This window comes from Bos indicus, chromosome 24 (assembly GCF_029378745.1).
Source record: "Bos indicus isolate NIAB-ARS_2022 breed Sahiwal x Tharparkar chromosome 24, NIAB-ARS_B.indTharparkar_mat_pri_1.0, whole genome shotgun sequence".
NCBI lineage: Eukaryota > Metazoa > Chordata > Mammalia > Artiodactyla > Bovidae > Bos > Bos indicus.
Window position 1 is genome coordinate 49,442,732 of NC_091783.1, and position 16,049 is coordinate 49,458,780.

General features: G+C 37.5%; 1 protein-coding gene across 7 annotated transcripts in view; it reads right to left on the bottom strand.

The window, feature by feature from the left end:
• The window catches only part of DYM (dymeclin), a 392,053-nt gene that overhangs the window by 362,504 nt on the left and 13,500 nt on the right, over positions 1–16,049 (bottom strand). For all 7 annotated transcript variants that reach the window (XM_070779026.1, XM_019986749.2, XM_070779029.1 and 4 more), the window contains one exon: positions 5,821–6,012. In XM_070779026.1, the coding sequence (XP_070635127.1) occupies positions 5,821–5,960 (140 nt within the window). In that variant the 5' untranslated portion in view covers positions 5,961–6,012. The remainder of the gene's footprint in view (positions 1–5,820; positions 6,013–16,049) is intronic.

The window sequence follows — 16,049 nt, forward strand, 5'->3', positions numbered from 1 at the left end:
AACCTCAAAGATGTAGACAGTAAACAATATGCTACTAAGTAACTACTAGGTAACTGAAGAAATCAAAGAGAAAAAAAAAAACACAAAACCTGGAGATAAATGAAAAAAGAAACACAATGATCCAAAATCTATGGGATGCAACAAAAGCAGTTCTAAGAGAGAAGTTTATAGAGATAAAAGCCTATCCCAAAAAACAACAAAAATCTCAAACAATCAAACCTTATGCCTAAATAATTATAAAAAGAAGCAAAACCCAAAGTTAGTAAAAAGAAAAGAAGTAATAAAGATCAGAGCAGAAATAAATGAAACAGAGACTAAAACAGCAGAAAAGATCAATGAAACTAAGAGCTGATTCTTTGAAAAAATAAACAAAACCGATAAACTTTTAGCCAGACTCACCAAGAAAAAGAGGACTCATATAAACCAGAAATGAAAAGGTAATTACAACTGATAGTACAGAAATACAAAGGATTATTAAGAGATTACTATGAACAATTATATACCAATAAAATGGACATATAATGGGCTGGAGAGTTTAGTGAATATTGTTTATCCTCCATACATTTGGAGTCTTCTGTAGTTTTCTTTCTTCTTATAACTGATCTGTAGTCTCATATTGCTTGACACGATTTCAATCTTCTTAAATTTACTAACACTTATTCTGTGGCCTAGCATGTGATCTATCCTGGAGAACGTTCCATGTGCACTTGAGTGTGTATTCTCATGCTTTTAGATAGAATGTTTATATGTATGGATGTATGTGTTTATGTATATATATGCATCAATCATCTGGTCTAATTTGTCTTCTGGACCAGGGTTTCCTTACAAATTTTCTGTCTGGATGATCTGTCCACTGATGTAAGTGGGGTGTTAAAAGTCTCCCACTATTACTGTGTTACTGTTAATTTTTCCTTTTATGTTTGTTAACTGCTTTATTTATTTAGGTGTTCTTATATTGGGTACATATATATATATACACACATACACTTACAACTGTTGTATCTTCTTGTTGTATTGATCCTTTGATCATTATGTAATGTCTCTCATTACAGTCTTTGTCTTACAGTCTATTTTGTCTGATATAAGTATTGTTATCCCTGCTTTCTGTCTCCATTTGAATGGGAAAACTTCTCCATCCTCTCACTTTCAGTCTGTGTCTTTAGATCTGAAATGAGTCTCTTGCAGGCAGCACATAGACGGGTCTCGCTTTTGTATCCATTCCTCCTCCACTTTATGTCTTTTGATTGGAGCATGCGGTCTATTTATAAAGTAACTGTTGATAGCTATGTACTTATTGCCATTTTGTTCATCATTTTCTGGTAGTTTTTGTAGTTTTTGTCCTCTCTTCTAACTGTGGTGTTATGTTTGGATTCATTTCTCTTTGTGCGTATGTATCTATTATAGATTTTTGGTCTGTGGCTACCATGACGTTTATATGTAACTATATACACATATATAGCTTAGTGTTTGGACATCATATTTTACAACTCTGTTTCATGTATCTCAACTATTTACTGCAGACAAAGATGATTTTACTACCTCTGTCTTTAGCTCTGCATTGTTTTTTATTTCATTGCTATATTTTCCCTAGTGGTTCAGATGGTAAAGGAGCTGCCTGCATTGTAGGAGACCTGGGTTCAATTACTGGGTCAGGAAGATTCCCTGGAGAAGGGAATGGCTCCCCACTCCAGTATTCTTGCTTGGAGAATTCCATGAACTAAGGAGTCTGGCAGACTACAGTTAATGGGGTCACAAACAGACATGATTAAGCAATGAACACTTTCCCTTTTCAACTTTAGTATGAAATCAGTCATATAAATAATTTTAAAACACTTTATTAAGAAAAATAAGCAGTATATTACTTAAAATTTACTCTAGATTTAATCTTGATTTTATTTCACACCTTTGCTTCACAAGGAATTTTAATAAGGTGAAAAGTTGAAAACTATTGAAGAATCTGAACATTTTTCAACCATGCCTGGAAACTGTAACAAAATCTTGCTACCCTGGTGCCAAAAACAGTTTACAGTAAGGAAAGATTAGATTAGTCCTAAAGGACTTACTGCTTCTAAAAAAAACTGGCAGACATCAATTTTTGGCTGACTTGAGGAAAGCACATATGGGATCCAAGGAATTCCAGGAGTGAGCAATCTCAGAAATGTTTGGATTCAGAGTCTTCCCTACAGTTATTCATCTTAGAGTTGAAAAATTCATAAAGTAAGTAATACCATCCCTGACTATCAATGAGGTAGCACCTTCCACCTCAAGGCCTGCTCAATGTTAACATTCTACAGGTCACATACCAAATACTAGCAGAGGAGCTGAGGGCAGGGGAGAGGAAAGAGGAACTTCAAACAAAGTGACAAAAGTATACAAACCATCACGAACAAAGCTTTTCTGGATATTTCGACTAGCTATCCCTCCTCCACCGTAATGTACAGTTTACTCACTTTACAGCTTTTTACTCTAAGATTCCTTTATAAACAAGGATTAATTAAGAAAAAAATGACATGAAGAATAAACGAGAACAGCAAAGGATCTTTGAGAAAAAGCAATAATTAGCAAAACAAACTATAAAGCCATAATAATTCAAACTGCAAGGCACCAGCAAGAGTCAAGAAATAGACAATAATGGCTAACAATTTATTCCCACCACTATTGCTTAGAAGTTCATCCTTTTCCCAAAGCTCTGAAGTGCCAGCTTTGCATAAATCAAGTACACACACACACACACCATCTTCTTCCTCCTTTCCTTCTAAAGAGCACTTTAGCTATTATTAATTTTTTTCTTTCCCATTCAAATTTTGTCTATCTTTAAATAAGAAATAATCCTTATCATCTAGAACTACTTTGGTGCCTCCATATTCTGAGAGAAGAACTTTATCTCCAACTTCCATGCTGACTGGCTGAATCTCTCTACCCTTTCCTTTAGAGCCCAATCCAATAGCTACTATCATTGCCTGCAATACTTTTCCTTGTGGTTTTTTCTGGAAGCATAATGTCTCCTATGGTTACAGTTTCAGCTGCACTTCTTTCAGCTAGGGACAAAACTTCCTAAATGCCTGTCCTACCATGACTCCAGTTGTTGCAGTTCGTACTCTGCTCTCACACTACCACCACAAGGAAAGACCTTGTCGGACACTCTGGACATGTAAACTCAGCTAAGTCTTCTTTAATGTCTTTTGGCAGAGCACAAATGGATTGTAGTACAGTTTACATAAGTGAAAAGAAAATTTATTTTGAATAATAAATAATATTCTCTTTATATGCTCTTTTTCCCTCTAAGTCTTATTACAACATGAGCAGAGATACTCAATGATAATTTCTTCAGGATTAAGGAAATGATTTCAAAATGTACTGATACTATAGTTCATCTTCAGTTTGACCTCTCTCATCAATCCACAACCACCTTTAATTTTCCAAGGATCTCAAAAGCACTAATATGTAGCTACTTCCCATAATATACAACTAACTCACATTATCACAAAACGTAAACTAAGTCAACCTTGTAGAGTCCAATCCAACTATATCTAAAACTCAGAAATCAAAATGTATTGCCAAAATATATAAACAATTTACAAAAAGCAAATACCAATAATCCTTAACCCTCAAACATATGAAAATAAACATAACCTTGATTGTTAAAGGATAATACATATACATACATTTTACATATACATATATTTAATTCATAGTCAAAAGACTGAGAGATAGCCCTTCCAACTCTAGGGTCAGGGAGAGAAGAAATACAGACTTAGTTGTCATGATGGTACCATTTTCATTACTGAAAATCAGTAGAAGAAAAGAATTGTTTACCCTTATTAATAATATAATAAAAACTATATTTTACTATAACTTAATTCATGAAAGCAATCCTTTACAGGAGAATTCCAGTTAAGAAATGACCAAATTAAAAATAATACCATTTTGTAATCTCTTATAAGATAGGTGATTGGAACCAAAATCATCAGTGGATTCTAAACCACAACCAAACCTCGCAGTCTTAACATGATAACTGATTAAGACTTCGCATTTTCTGTATCCTAACTGAATACAATATAAGGCACCTAGCATCACTTATGAATTACTTTTACCAAAAATGTTTAACCCAAATTTTATCATCTTTAAATCTGATGTTCAATTTATAGAAAATTCAAATAAAAAAACAAAATATAAGAAGTAGTCAGGTAGATCTAGAAGGCGGAACAGTCTACAGAAAAACTGATCCAGTTTCTTAAAAGAAAAAAAAAATGAATGGCATAGGCATATGGGAAAAGAAAATAGTGGCTGGAGTTGGGAAATATATAGCTCTGTTCGAGATTAAAGACATTCAAGAAATATAACTACCAAATGCAAGGTATACACCTTATTTATTTCCTAATTGTAAAAAACAAACTACAAAACAACTAGGGAAATTTTAAGAAGGACTGGGTAAGTGAAACTATTGTTATTTTGTGTGATATTACTGTTAATTTTGTGATTGTTAAGATGTGAGAATGGTATTATGATTATAAAGAAAACGTCTGTATTTTACTTTACTTTAGAGTACTTTAAAATATAGATGAAGTAAATATGGAAATAATCCAAATGGCTGTTAACTGATGAATAGATAAACAAATGATTGTATATTCATATACATGAATCTTACTCAGGAATAAAAATGAATGAAATATTGATACATGCTACAACATATCATCATAGTCAAAGATTTCAGGGACTAGGCCACAGACATCTTTAGGGGGCCATCATTCAGTCTTTCATAATAAAACTATTAAAAATAAATAAAAATCCTTAAAATCTACACACTGAATAATGGGAATTCAACATTCTAGTCACTCTACATAGTTAAATGTTGGTCAGTTTTTATAATAGTTAAAAAGGAAATACTGGTTTTCACCTGCCAAAATGGCAAAGGCCAAAGAGTCTAAAAATGCATTAAACTGATAAAGGGGTGGGAAAGCAGACCTCCTCATATATTGATGGTAGAAGTATACATTAGTACAACTTCCATGAAGCAGTTTGGTAATATCTACCAAAATTACAAATGCACATACACTCTGATACAGCAATTCTACTTTGAGGAATTTATACTAGAAATTTACTTGTATGCATGAGAAATTATATATGCAGCATTATCTGTTAAAATATTGGAAACAATCTAAATGTTTACCAATAAAAAACTGATTTCATATAATCTGCAGATACTCTTGGTGTTTCCCCAGGGGCTCAGTGGTAAAGAATCTGCCTACAATGAAGGAGACACTGGTTTGATCCCTGGTTCGGGAAGATCCCTTGGAGAAGGGACTGGCAACCCATTCCAGTATTCTTGCCTGGAGAATCCCATGGACAGAGGAGCCTGGCAGGCTACACCCCATGAGGTCACAAAGAGTCAGACACAACTGAGCTACTGAGCACACATTGATACTCTGCAGTCACTTAAAAGAATAAGACAGGTACATATTAACTGTGGGGGAAAAAGCAAGGACAGCAAGCAAGAAGAAAAAAGCAAGGTATGTGTGGTATGCTAGTATTTGTCTTTAAACAGTCTTGTAAAACTACATGAAATATATGGTTTTACTATTTCTGGAAGGATTCAAAAGAAACTGCTACCAGGAATCATCTCTGGAGAAAGGAGGTGGCTGAGTGGGGGAAAGGAGAGAGAAAAACTTATTTCTTCCTTTTCATAACTTTTGGGTTTTCTACCAGTACATGTACAACAAATGGAGAGAGAGAACATTAAAATAAAAATTTTTTCAAAAATCAGTATACAAGTTTATGTGGCCCTGAATACAAATTTTCAATTTCCAAGTTACCTCTTACCTGCTTGTTGGTGCAGGGAAAGAAAATGATAGAAGCTGATTCCAGAACGGATCATTCTCAGAGACAGATTCGGTGCCTGATAACTTTTTCAAGTACTCATTTTTAGGAAGATCACCAATTCTGCTACTGTTTGATCCCATCTTTTAATCTGGCAGATAACTTGTCCTCAAACCTTCATTTCCACAAAACAACCTACAAAGAATAAGAAGAAAAATTTCAAATGTGCTCAAAATAATTGTCATACTTTTTCTACCCATGACCTAAATATAAGAAACTATAAACCTACTTTTAAAAAAATCATACCTCCCTCTATTTTTTTAATCTCAAAAATGGGATACAATACACTAGTGAAAATAAATTAACCAGATCTACAATTACCAACATGCACACATCTCAAAAATATTTAAAGAAAGCTATGAGATAATGACATGACGTAATTTCATTTATATGACTGTAAAATGTACAAACAATATTATGGATATATTCATAGCTACTACAAATATTAAAACATATATGGGAAAAATACAAAGCAAAATCAGAAGAATGCTTTCATATAATGTTATTGTGTGAGGAAAGGGGAGGCTTCAGTCGCATAAACACTTTCTAGAAAAGAAAAGGGAAAGGAAAAGAAATAGATTCTTGTTTAGATTTGCTGAAAATGGAGAAGAGATATAAAGGTTTTGTTTCATTACCCTCTATTACTGTCTGTCTTATACATTAATTCTTAAAAAGAAAAAAACTGGTTTCTTAATCTTGCAGTAGCAATACTGGAAGATAGATGATAAGGAAGCAATGCCTTTAAATTAAGAAAAAAATTTTTAACTGGAATTCTATACCTAGCCAAAAGCTCCCAGATAGTATGAAGGTAGAAGAGCATTTTTAGATTTGCCAACACTCAAAAACCTCCCATGCACCCATTTGAAGCTACTGGAAAATTTCAGTATGAGGGCATAAACCAAGAAAAATGAAGACATGGAATTGAGGAAACAGGATTCAACACAAGATAGGTGAAAAGAAATTACAGGTCAAGAGCTGTGCAACAGCTGGAACAAGGGTCAGCATGGCCCACTGACCTCCTGGGGAAGAAAACACAGAACTGCTATAGGTCACCTGATGTGTCCAACCTTATTCAGTAGATTTGTAAAATACCAGAGAATATGGAAGGAAGTGGGGAAGGAATGACTGTTACTCAGAACACAAAGTAAATGATTTAATTATGTATTCTGGGGGAAAAAAACATTGTTCAAGAAAAGTTTGTGTAGTCACAGGGTATAACTCATTTCAGGTTATGAATACTTATATAATCACTATAATATAAAGACTAAATCAAAAATTGTGAGGTAATAACTATACTAGGGAAATGCCAGAGAAAGAAATGAGAGTGGTGCCTTAAGAATGTGAAGTCGAGACTTTCCTGGTGGTCCAGTGGTTAAGACTCTGAACTTCCAATTCAAGAAGTATGGGTTCCATCCCTGGTCAGGGAACTACTCCCACATGCCACAACTGAGACCCGGCACAGCCAAAGAAATAAAAATAAACATTAAAAAAATTATTTTAAGAATGTGAAATCTCTGACTTCCATTAAGTAGGTAGGAGGTCAATCTTAGAAAATATTTTAAATTACTAAATCAGAAAATAATAGTAAAAGCATATTAGTTATAAATAAGGAGGTAAGTAACAAGAAGCAACAGCTCAGAGATTTGAGAGTAGCCACCTTTGGGGAAAAGGACTCAAGTGGGTAGGGTGGTAGTACAGTTTTTTCATCATAAGTCCATCATATTATTTGATTTTTAACCTATGTCTATATATTACTTTGATATTTTTTAATTAAATATTTTTTCACCTCCTTGACTATTCCATTTCTGACTCAAATTTAAATTTTTAACATATACAGAAAACACAAGAAACATCATAACTTAATTAATAGTGATAAAAATGTGAAGTATTCTTTTATGATGCCTACAACCAACAGCCTTAAGGAAATCTACTTGTAGGATACAGTTTAATGTTATAATACAAATTATTAAAGCTGACAGCTCCTAAAATCTAAATTTAAAATTTCTATCACTATGTATGTTTACTGACAGGTCACACGTTTGGTCAAAAAAGAGAATTAAATCCAAAGACACAGTGACAAACACATAAATCAAAACAAAAAACTTAGAAATGGACCCACCAAACTGCAGCCACTTGGAGTTTTTCAACAATGCAAAATCAATTCAATAAAAGGACAATTTTTTCAAATAATAATGCTAGAACAACTGGGTATCAACAGGTCACACTCTGACCTAAACCTTTCACGTTATACCAAAGTTAATTCAAAGTGAATTACAGATCTAAATGTAAACTTAAAAAGTATAAAACTTTTAGATAAGAACACAGGAGAAAACCGTGACTTGGGGTCAGGAAATACTTAGACATTACACAAAAGCACAACCCATAAAAGAAAACATCAATAAATTGAGCTCCATCAAAATTAAAAACTTTTGGTCTATGAAAACCCTATTAAGGGGATGGAAAGACAAGACACATAAAGAATCTGCCTTCCAATGCAGAGGACATGCGTTCCATCCCTGGTTGGGGAACTAAGAGATCCCACAAGCCAGGGAGCAACTAAGCTTGTGCACCACAACTACTGAGCCCTCAGGCTTTAGATGAGAGCTCACGCTCTGCAACTGGAGAAGCCCCTGTGCCACGACTAGGGAAAGCCTGCACCCCATGACAAAGACCCAGCACAGCCAACAACAACAAAAAATTAAAAGCTGCATATAAAACTACTTGAGGGAAAAAAATGAAGATCAAAACATTTTGCTCTCAATCAAATAGGCAAGTACTTCATTTTTCTTTTGGTACCTTAACAACAATCAATTAAAAATTTACTTTGGGAGTTTAATTAGTACATAAATGATAAATTTTTCAAAAGAGCAAAACTCCATCCATCCACCTCATAAGGCAACAATAAGAATATCATAGAGTCTATTAATGAAAATTTAAGTCAGACTTGATTTCTTATTTGTATTTTATTTTTTGGATACTATAGTAACATATATGGTATAAAATATACAGGGTTCAATCGATATACAGTAAAAAGTCTTTCTCCCATCCCTTCTAACCACCTAGTTTCTCAACTCAGAGAAAATATTACTAGTTTCTTGGGTGTCATTCCACAGATTTTCTGCGTATGTATAAACACATATTTTTTCCTATTTACATAAACCGTAACACACTACATATGCCTCTTTGCTCTTCCCAGTTAACATATATTAGAAATCATTACGTATCTATATATAAAGCACTTCATTTATTTTTTACAACTCTGTAACAACTTTGGTTTTTAATTCCGTAAGTCCCATAATGGTGGACATTTACATAATTTATGGTCTTTTGTAAACTACAAATAACTCACCAGTAAGCATCCGGTATAGAAGATATTTCACATACGTATCAGTATATAGGTACAATAAATCCACAGAAACAGAATTGCTGGGTCAAAGATCCCACGTATTTCTAATTTTGGTAGATACTGCTGAAGGGCAGCAGAATATGCCACCTCAAAATACGCCACTGTGACACTTTATTTTGAGCTACACGCACTTGAAAACAGTAAACGCCGGGTGAGCCCTTTTCTGAACCGTCCTTATCTGCCTGAAGCCAGACTCTCCAAAAGGAACTCCATTATCATAAGTTGATCAGTTTCATCAACCAAGGAAGATTGATTCTTATCACAGGGGAGCCAAGAAGCTGACACAACACGGAGATAAACTTTGTCACAAACTATCACATCTCTCATCTGTGCTGCTGAGGCCCATCTATCCTTCCTAAAAATCATTTACTCTGCCTTAAGAGGCCTATGTTCCCCTTTCCCTTCCCCTTTTAAGATGGTATTTAAACCTGAATTGAGCCACCTCAGGAGCCACTCATTTTTCCCTAGGTATCTCCCATGAGGTGTGCGTATTAACAAACTTCTCTTTTCTCCCCTGCTGACCTTTTACCACAGGGCCTCGGTTAAGAACCCAGAAGGGGAGAGGGGACTTCATCTTCCCTCCCCTACACCGCCTTGCTGCCTTCCTTGGAGGCTGCCGACCTCCACCCTCTTCAGCAATGCCTATTTCTCCACACCACAGTCACCGATCTTTAATCACACTTTTCAGTCTTCACCAACTGATAAGTGAAAATAGTTTTCAATATGGCGTTAATTTGCATTTCATTTCTCGTGCTGTGAATGAGGCCATTACCTGCTCATTTCCTTTGCCTATTTTCTACTGGTTTATACGAAATAAATTTTATTTTCAAAGCTGCTAGGACAGGTCAAAGTATGAAAACAAGTGCTCCACCCAGGACCAATACGAAACCTCTCTGAGACAACAAGAATGAAGCCTGTAAGCTGTAAGAGGAGACTGAACAGAACGTTAACAAGGAAAACCAGGACGGCCAACTGAACACAAAATGCAATGTCTCCTCCTCCTCTTTTCTTCACCCAACCCTAGAAATAACACACGTGCACGCACACACACACTCTGTCAATTACTACACAGCCATGCTCAGAAAGACACAGAAAACCAGAAGCTGTGAGGAGTCCTTATAAAATATAAAACAGCTGGAGATGGACTGAAAAGAAAAGTGACATCCAGGAAAGGCAAAAGAGCCTTCAATCAAGGGCACCAAGAGTATGAATAGCAAGCCAAGCCCAGAGGCAGACAGCCAGAAAAGGGCCAGAGCCCAGGGGCAACAGGCCTGCCTAGGACATCCTGCCCAGTTACCCCTACCCTCACTCCCCTGGGCAACAACAAAGTACTATCTGCTGAGAACAGAGAGTGAAGGCAGCACCCGAGGCAGCTGCAACCCCAAGGAACAAGCTCAGCCAAGCAGACAACCAGCCACGAGCTACTCTTGCCAGAAAGTTCCACCTGCTTCCCACCCTCACAGAAAGCAAAGTGGAAAACAGACCCAATGGCATCTCTTCTGCATCTGATTCATGCCAAGGATTCCAAACATATACACACACACAATCACCTGTACTCAATGTGTGTGGAACCTCCAAGATCCTTACTAATGAAAACCAGAATAAATTGGAACTTCAAAAACCCACTAGCCAATCACCTGGAGAAGGCAATGGCACCCCACTCCAGTACTCCTGCCTGGAAAATCCCATGGACGGAGGAGCCTGGTAGGCTGCAGTCCATGGGGCCACTGAGGGTCGGACACAACTGAGCGACTTCACTTTCACTTTTCACTTTCATGCATTGGAGAAGGAAATGGCAGCCCACTTCAGTGTTCTTGCCTGGAGAATCCCAGGGACGGGGGAGCCTGGTGGGCTGCCGTCTATGGGATCGCACAGAGTCGGACACGACTGAAGCGACTTAGCAGCAGCCAATCACCACAACTCCTATTGCTCTTCACTCTCACTGTGCATCGGAAGACTTCTCTGGTTTCAGCTCTTCTTTTCCTCAATATGTCAGTAACTGAGCCTGTCTCCTAGGCTTACCAATGGTGTCCACAATTCTACTTTCAGATCTCTCCTATCCCAACCTCTGATTGGAATGCCTAGAACACTTGAGTTATTTTTTAAACTTAAGCATTTGTTGTTGTTGTTATTTAGTTTCTAAGTCATGCCTAACTGCTGCGATCCCGTGGACTGTATGTTATCTGCCAGGCTTCCCTGTCCATGGGACTGCCCAGGCAAGAATACTAGAGTGGGTTGTCATTTCTTTTTCCAGGGGGTCTTCCAGATCCAGGGCTCGAACCTGCATCTCCTGCACTGGCAGGCAGATTCTTTACCACTGAGCCACCAAGGAAGGAAGCCACCAAACTTAAGGTTAATATAACATATATTTATATTTACATTTATATTTATATAAGGACTTCCCCGGTGGCTCAGCAATAAAGAATCCGCTGGCAATACAGGAGACACAGGTTCGATCCCTGCATCGATCCCATGCAGATCCCTGCATATCCCCTGGAGGAGGGTATGGCAACCCACTTGGGTATTCTTGCCTGGACAATCCCATGGACAGACAAGGCTGGTGGGCTACAATCCATAGGGTTGCAGAGTCAGACGTGACTGAAGCAACTGAGCAGGCATGCGTATTTATATATATACACATAAATATATCTCCAGTAATTTTGTGGATAACACTTCTTACAGAAATCTATACTAGAAATAAGCAGCATGCTGATGCTTTTAGTAGACCTATCTTTAATGTAACGCAGTCAGTTCTGTGTTTAGTTGCTCAGTTGTGTCTGACTCTTTGTGACCCCATGGACTATAGCCCACTAGGCTCCCATGTCCATGGGGATTCTCCAGGCAAGAATACTGGAGTGGGTTGCCATGCCTTCTTCCAGGGGAATCTTCCCAACCCAGGTCTCCTGCATTGCAGGCGGGTTCTTTACCAGAGCTACCAGGGAAGCTAATGTAATCAGTAACTCAATCTTAACGTGTAAAACTGATGCCACTCTTGCTCAAAACCAGTCTCCTCTTCCCACTACTTTAGCCTAAAGTGCCCATTATGGAAAAAACTACCTTTAAATGTCATTGTTCTGGAGTATATATGCTGTATCTCCCAAGGTAGATGATTCCCGAGAAGCATGAATCAGGCTTTACATCTTGATATCCCTAGGTAACCTAAAGCACCTGCTAAAGAGACAGTACTCAAAAAAAAAAAAAAAACTTCCTGAAATAGCCAAGGTCTCACAGCTAATACATATATTAGAAATCTTCAGTATAAATGAGAAATAAAATATGCTAATTAAAACAGCAAAGTATCATTTTTACCCATTAGATTAGTAAAGGTTGAAAAACAAAACCTTAATCGCAGTGTGAGAGTAGTAAGGAAACAGGCACCCCCACCATTAATGTAAGTATTTGACAACATCTGTCAAATTTTTAAGTATGCCAAAATGTTGGTTTTGGTAAACTCATACAAGTTGACAAGTTCTATACATCCAGAAGTTAATCATTTGGAATAGCAAGCTGTCAATAAAACCGGAATGACCATCATGTGGAGATTAATTGCAATATGGAATAAACGTATAATGGAATACAATGTAGCCATGGAAAAGAGGTAGACCTTGTGTGTTAATGTGTAAAGAGATCCCAAATATGGCAAGTACCAGTAAAAGCAAACACAAAGACACAGAACAGCTCATATAGTAAAACCCCATTATTTTAAATAAGCATGTAAATTCTTATACAAACTAGATAATTCCTGGAAGAAAACATAAGCAATGGTCCAAGACTGGTTACCTCTGAAGAATGGAAATGGAAATTTAGAGGAAAGGGAGTTTCCACATTATGTTTTCCTACACTGCTTCGACCTTTTTTTAAAACCAGAAACATGTAAAGTTAAAAAAAAAAGGATTGTTCTCCTTCTCTGCTGTCCTTCAGGAAGGATCTTTATGTGCTTCTGGTTTGTGCTTTAAACTCTATTGAGTGACACCAGAACTAATATTTTGTCTTGACTTCTCAGTCAAAACCCAAGCATAAATCTCTACTTATTGAACATTTCCAATTTGATGTCTTGCTATCATCAAAAATCTTAAAGTAGAATTTAATATTTGTCCCCTAAAACAAGTAACCCCTCCAAAGGTCACTATTCCTTGTCAATGTTATCAGGATTCTTGGCTCAAGTTATCTCACTCACATACCCAAGCGTATATTCCACACATGCTTATTACACACTTACTATAAATGTAGGTGATGTGATGTTTACTGAAAATGAAAAAAAGTAAAAAAACCAGGTCCCTGCCATTAATGGACTCAAATCCTGGTGGGAGAGACGAATCTGTCAATAAATTATTATAGCACATTCGATAAGTATTACAATGGAGTTATTACAAGAAGCTACATAAATACACAGGAGCACCAGAGGCCGAGGAACCACACAAGCAGCAGCACTAGGAGCAGACTGGCTGACACAACGTGCTTTACGCTCACTGATTCATCTCGTCCCCAGGAACAAATCTGAAAGGCAGGCACAGTTTTCTCATTTTACAGGTGAGGAAACTAAGGCACAGACAGGTTAAGTAATTTACCAAACACATGAGGTCCCAGACATAGTAAGTAGCAAAGGCAGGATTGGAACCTAGACTAAGTCCAGGGTCCCTGGTCTTGAACACTTTACTAGGGTGACTCTCCAAGAACGTCACCAAGTTCTGTGGGTTCTGCTACAATACCCACAATTTTCCATGTCATCTTTTAAACAAATCTCTTGATCTTCCTGCTGCCTCCATTCGGGACCAGGCTTCTTTAATCTCACACAATTTAGTGCAAGAGTACTTTGATTTCTTTGCTTCCAATCTCTCCATTTGGATTCACTCTGCACACTTCACTACTACATAAATCCTTAAAAACAGGAAATTCAGTCCAGCATTGAAATTAAGACCAAAGGTTCTAGTGTCTGATAGACCCTGCTAAGCCTGAATAATCAGTCTGAATCTCCATTTTACCATTTATCAAACCCCACTGCATCACAAGAAAACAACAATCCTTACAACCCATAAGATTTTTTGAGGATGAAGCAATATGACACATGCAAAAAAGCACTCAGTAAAGGACCTAGCTCAGGATAGGGTCAGCCAAGGAAAACTATTAAACCTATTTTTAATATTAGTGAAGTTACCACTTCCACCACTTCACTCACCAGCTCAAAAATTATTCAATGATTCTTCATTACCTGAAAAGCCCAGTACTGACATTCAAGACCTTCCATATAGTCTGAAAGTTCGAATTCTAACTTTATTTCCAACCATCCTCCAAACCAGTACTTCTCAAACTTAAAGGTACGTAAAAAACACCAGTGGAGCGTGTGGAGCATGAGGCTAAAAATGCAAATGCTTATGTCAGGCTAGTGCCCAGGCATCTACATTTTCTTACAAGTATCCACAGTGATTCTGATACAAGCAGCGTATGAACCTCAATTTGCAAATAGGAACCAAAACAAAGTAAGGCGGGCCTGTTCTCAACACCGAGGGTGCTCATCCACTCCTCTGCTCCTGCCTTCTACACCCGCGTTTCCCCCACACACCTGTCCCACAGCACCTGAAACCCTAGTCACTAAACATAACACAAGCTCACTCTTTTCTCTAGTCCAAGGGTGCTCATTAGCTTCACCACTCATTTGGAACTTAACTACCAAGTTAAACTAACTACCATAGTTAATTTTGGAGAAGGAAATAACAATCCACTCCAGTATTCTTGCCTACAGAATTCCGTGGAAAGAGGAGCCTGGCGTGCTACAGTCCATGGGGTCGCAAAGAGCTGGACATGACTGAGCAACTACACTTTCCCTTTTCATAGTTAATTTAATTACACCTTGGTCTGCTGTCTGACTCATATAATACTGCTTTTCAGTATTTTCTGATCAGTTATTTCCTCTAGTCAGCTTTACTATCATGAGTGAAAACAATACTGTGAACAAGAAATGTTATGCTCAATATTTTGCATTTGATTTGTGAAATATCTGATATTTGTGCGTGCATGCATGCTAAGTTGCTTCAGTCATGTCCAACTCTTTGCAACCCTATGGACTGTAGCCCACCAGGCTCTTCTGCCCATGGGATTCTCCAGGCAAAGAATACTGGAGTGGGTTGCCACGCCCTCCTCCAGGGGCTCTTCCAGACCCAGAGATCAAACTCACGTCTCTTATGTCTTCTGCACTGGCAGGCGAGTTCTTCACATAAAAAGTAAATCTCCTCTTCTATACAGACTGAGTCACCAAATTCCATGCTAATACCCTCAAAACATGCAAATAACATGCTAGGTGCACTTTGTCACAACCTAGGCTGAGACTCCATAAATCATAAACTATATTCCAGAATGTATATATGTGTGTGTATACATACACACACATTTGCACACAACAGACTTTAAGACAAAACCTCATCCCTGAAACAAGAGTCCAGAGAAACAGTGGGCAGTAATCACTGGCCAAAGGACATGTGAGACACCACAAGGGCCACTAGTCCAAGTGATGGAACATTCTCTCCAAGGTTACTAGGTTCCAGGTGCTATACTGAGTAAGTACAGTTGGGTATTCCACTTCAGTGAAATGAGAGTCACGAAAATAAAAAGATATAAGAAGATCAGAGGAAGTGTGAAAGATAGAAAGGTGACAAGAGAGGCAGTGACTGAACTGGCAGAGCTGAGGATGTCCCCAGCATACCTGCCTGCCAAAGGAGATGCGACCAAGAAGCAAGCCAATCCACCCCATGGAACACTGGGAAGGCAAAAG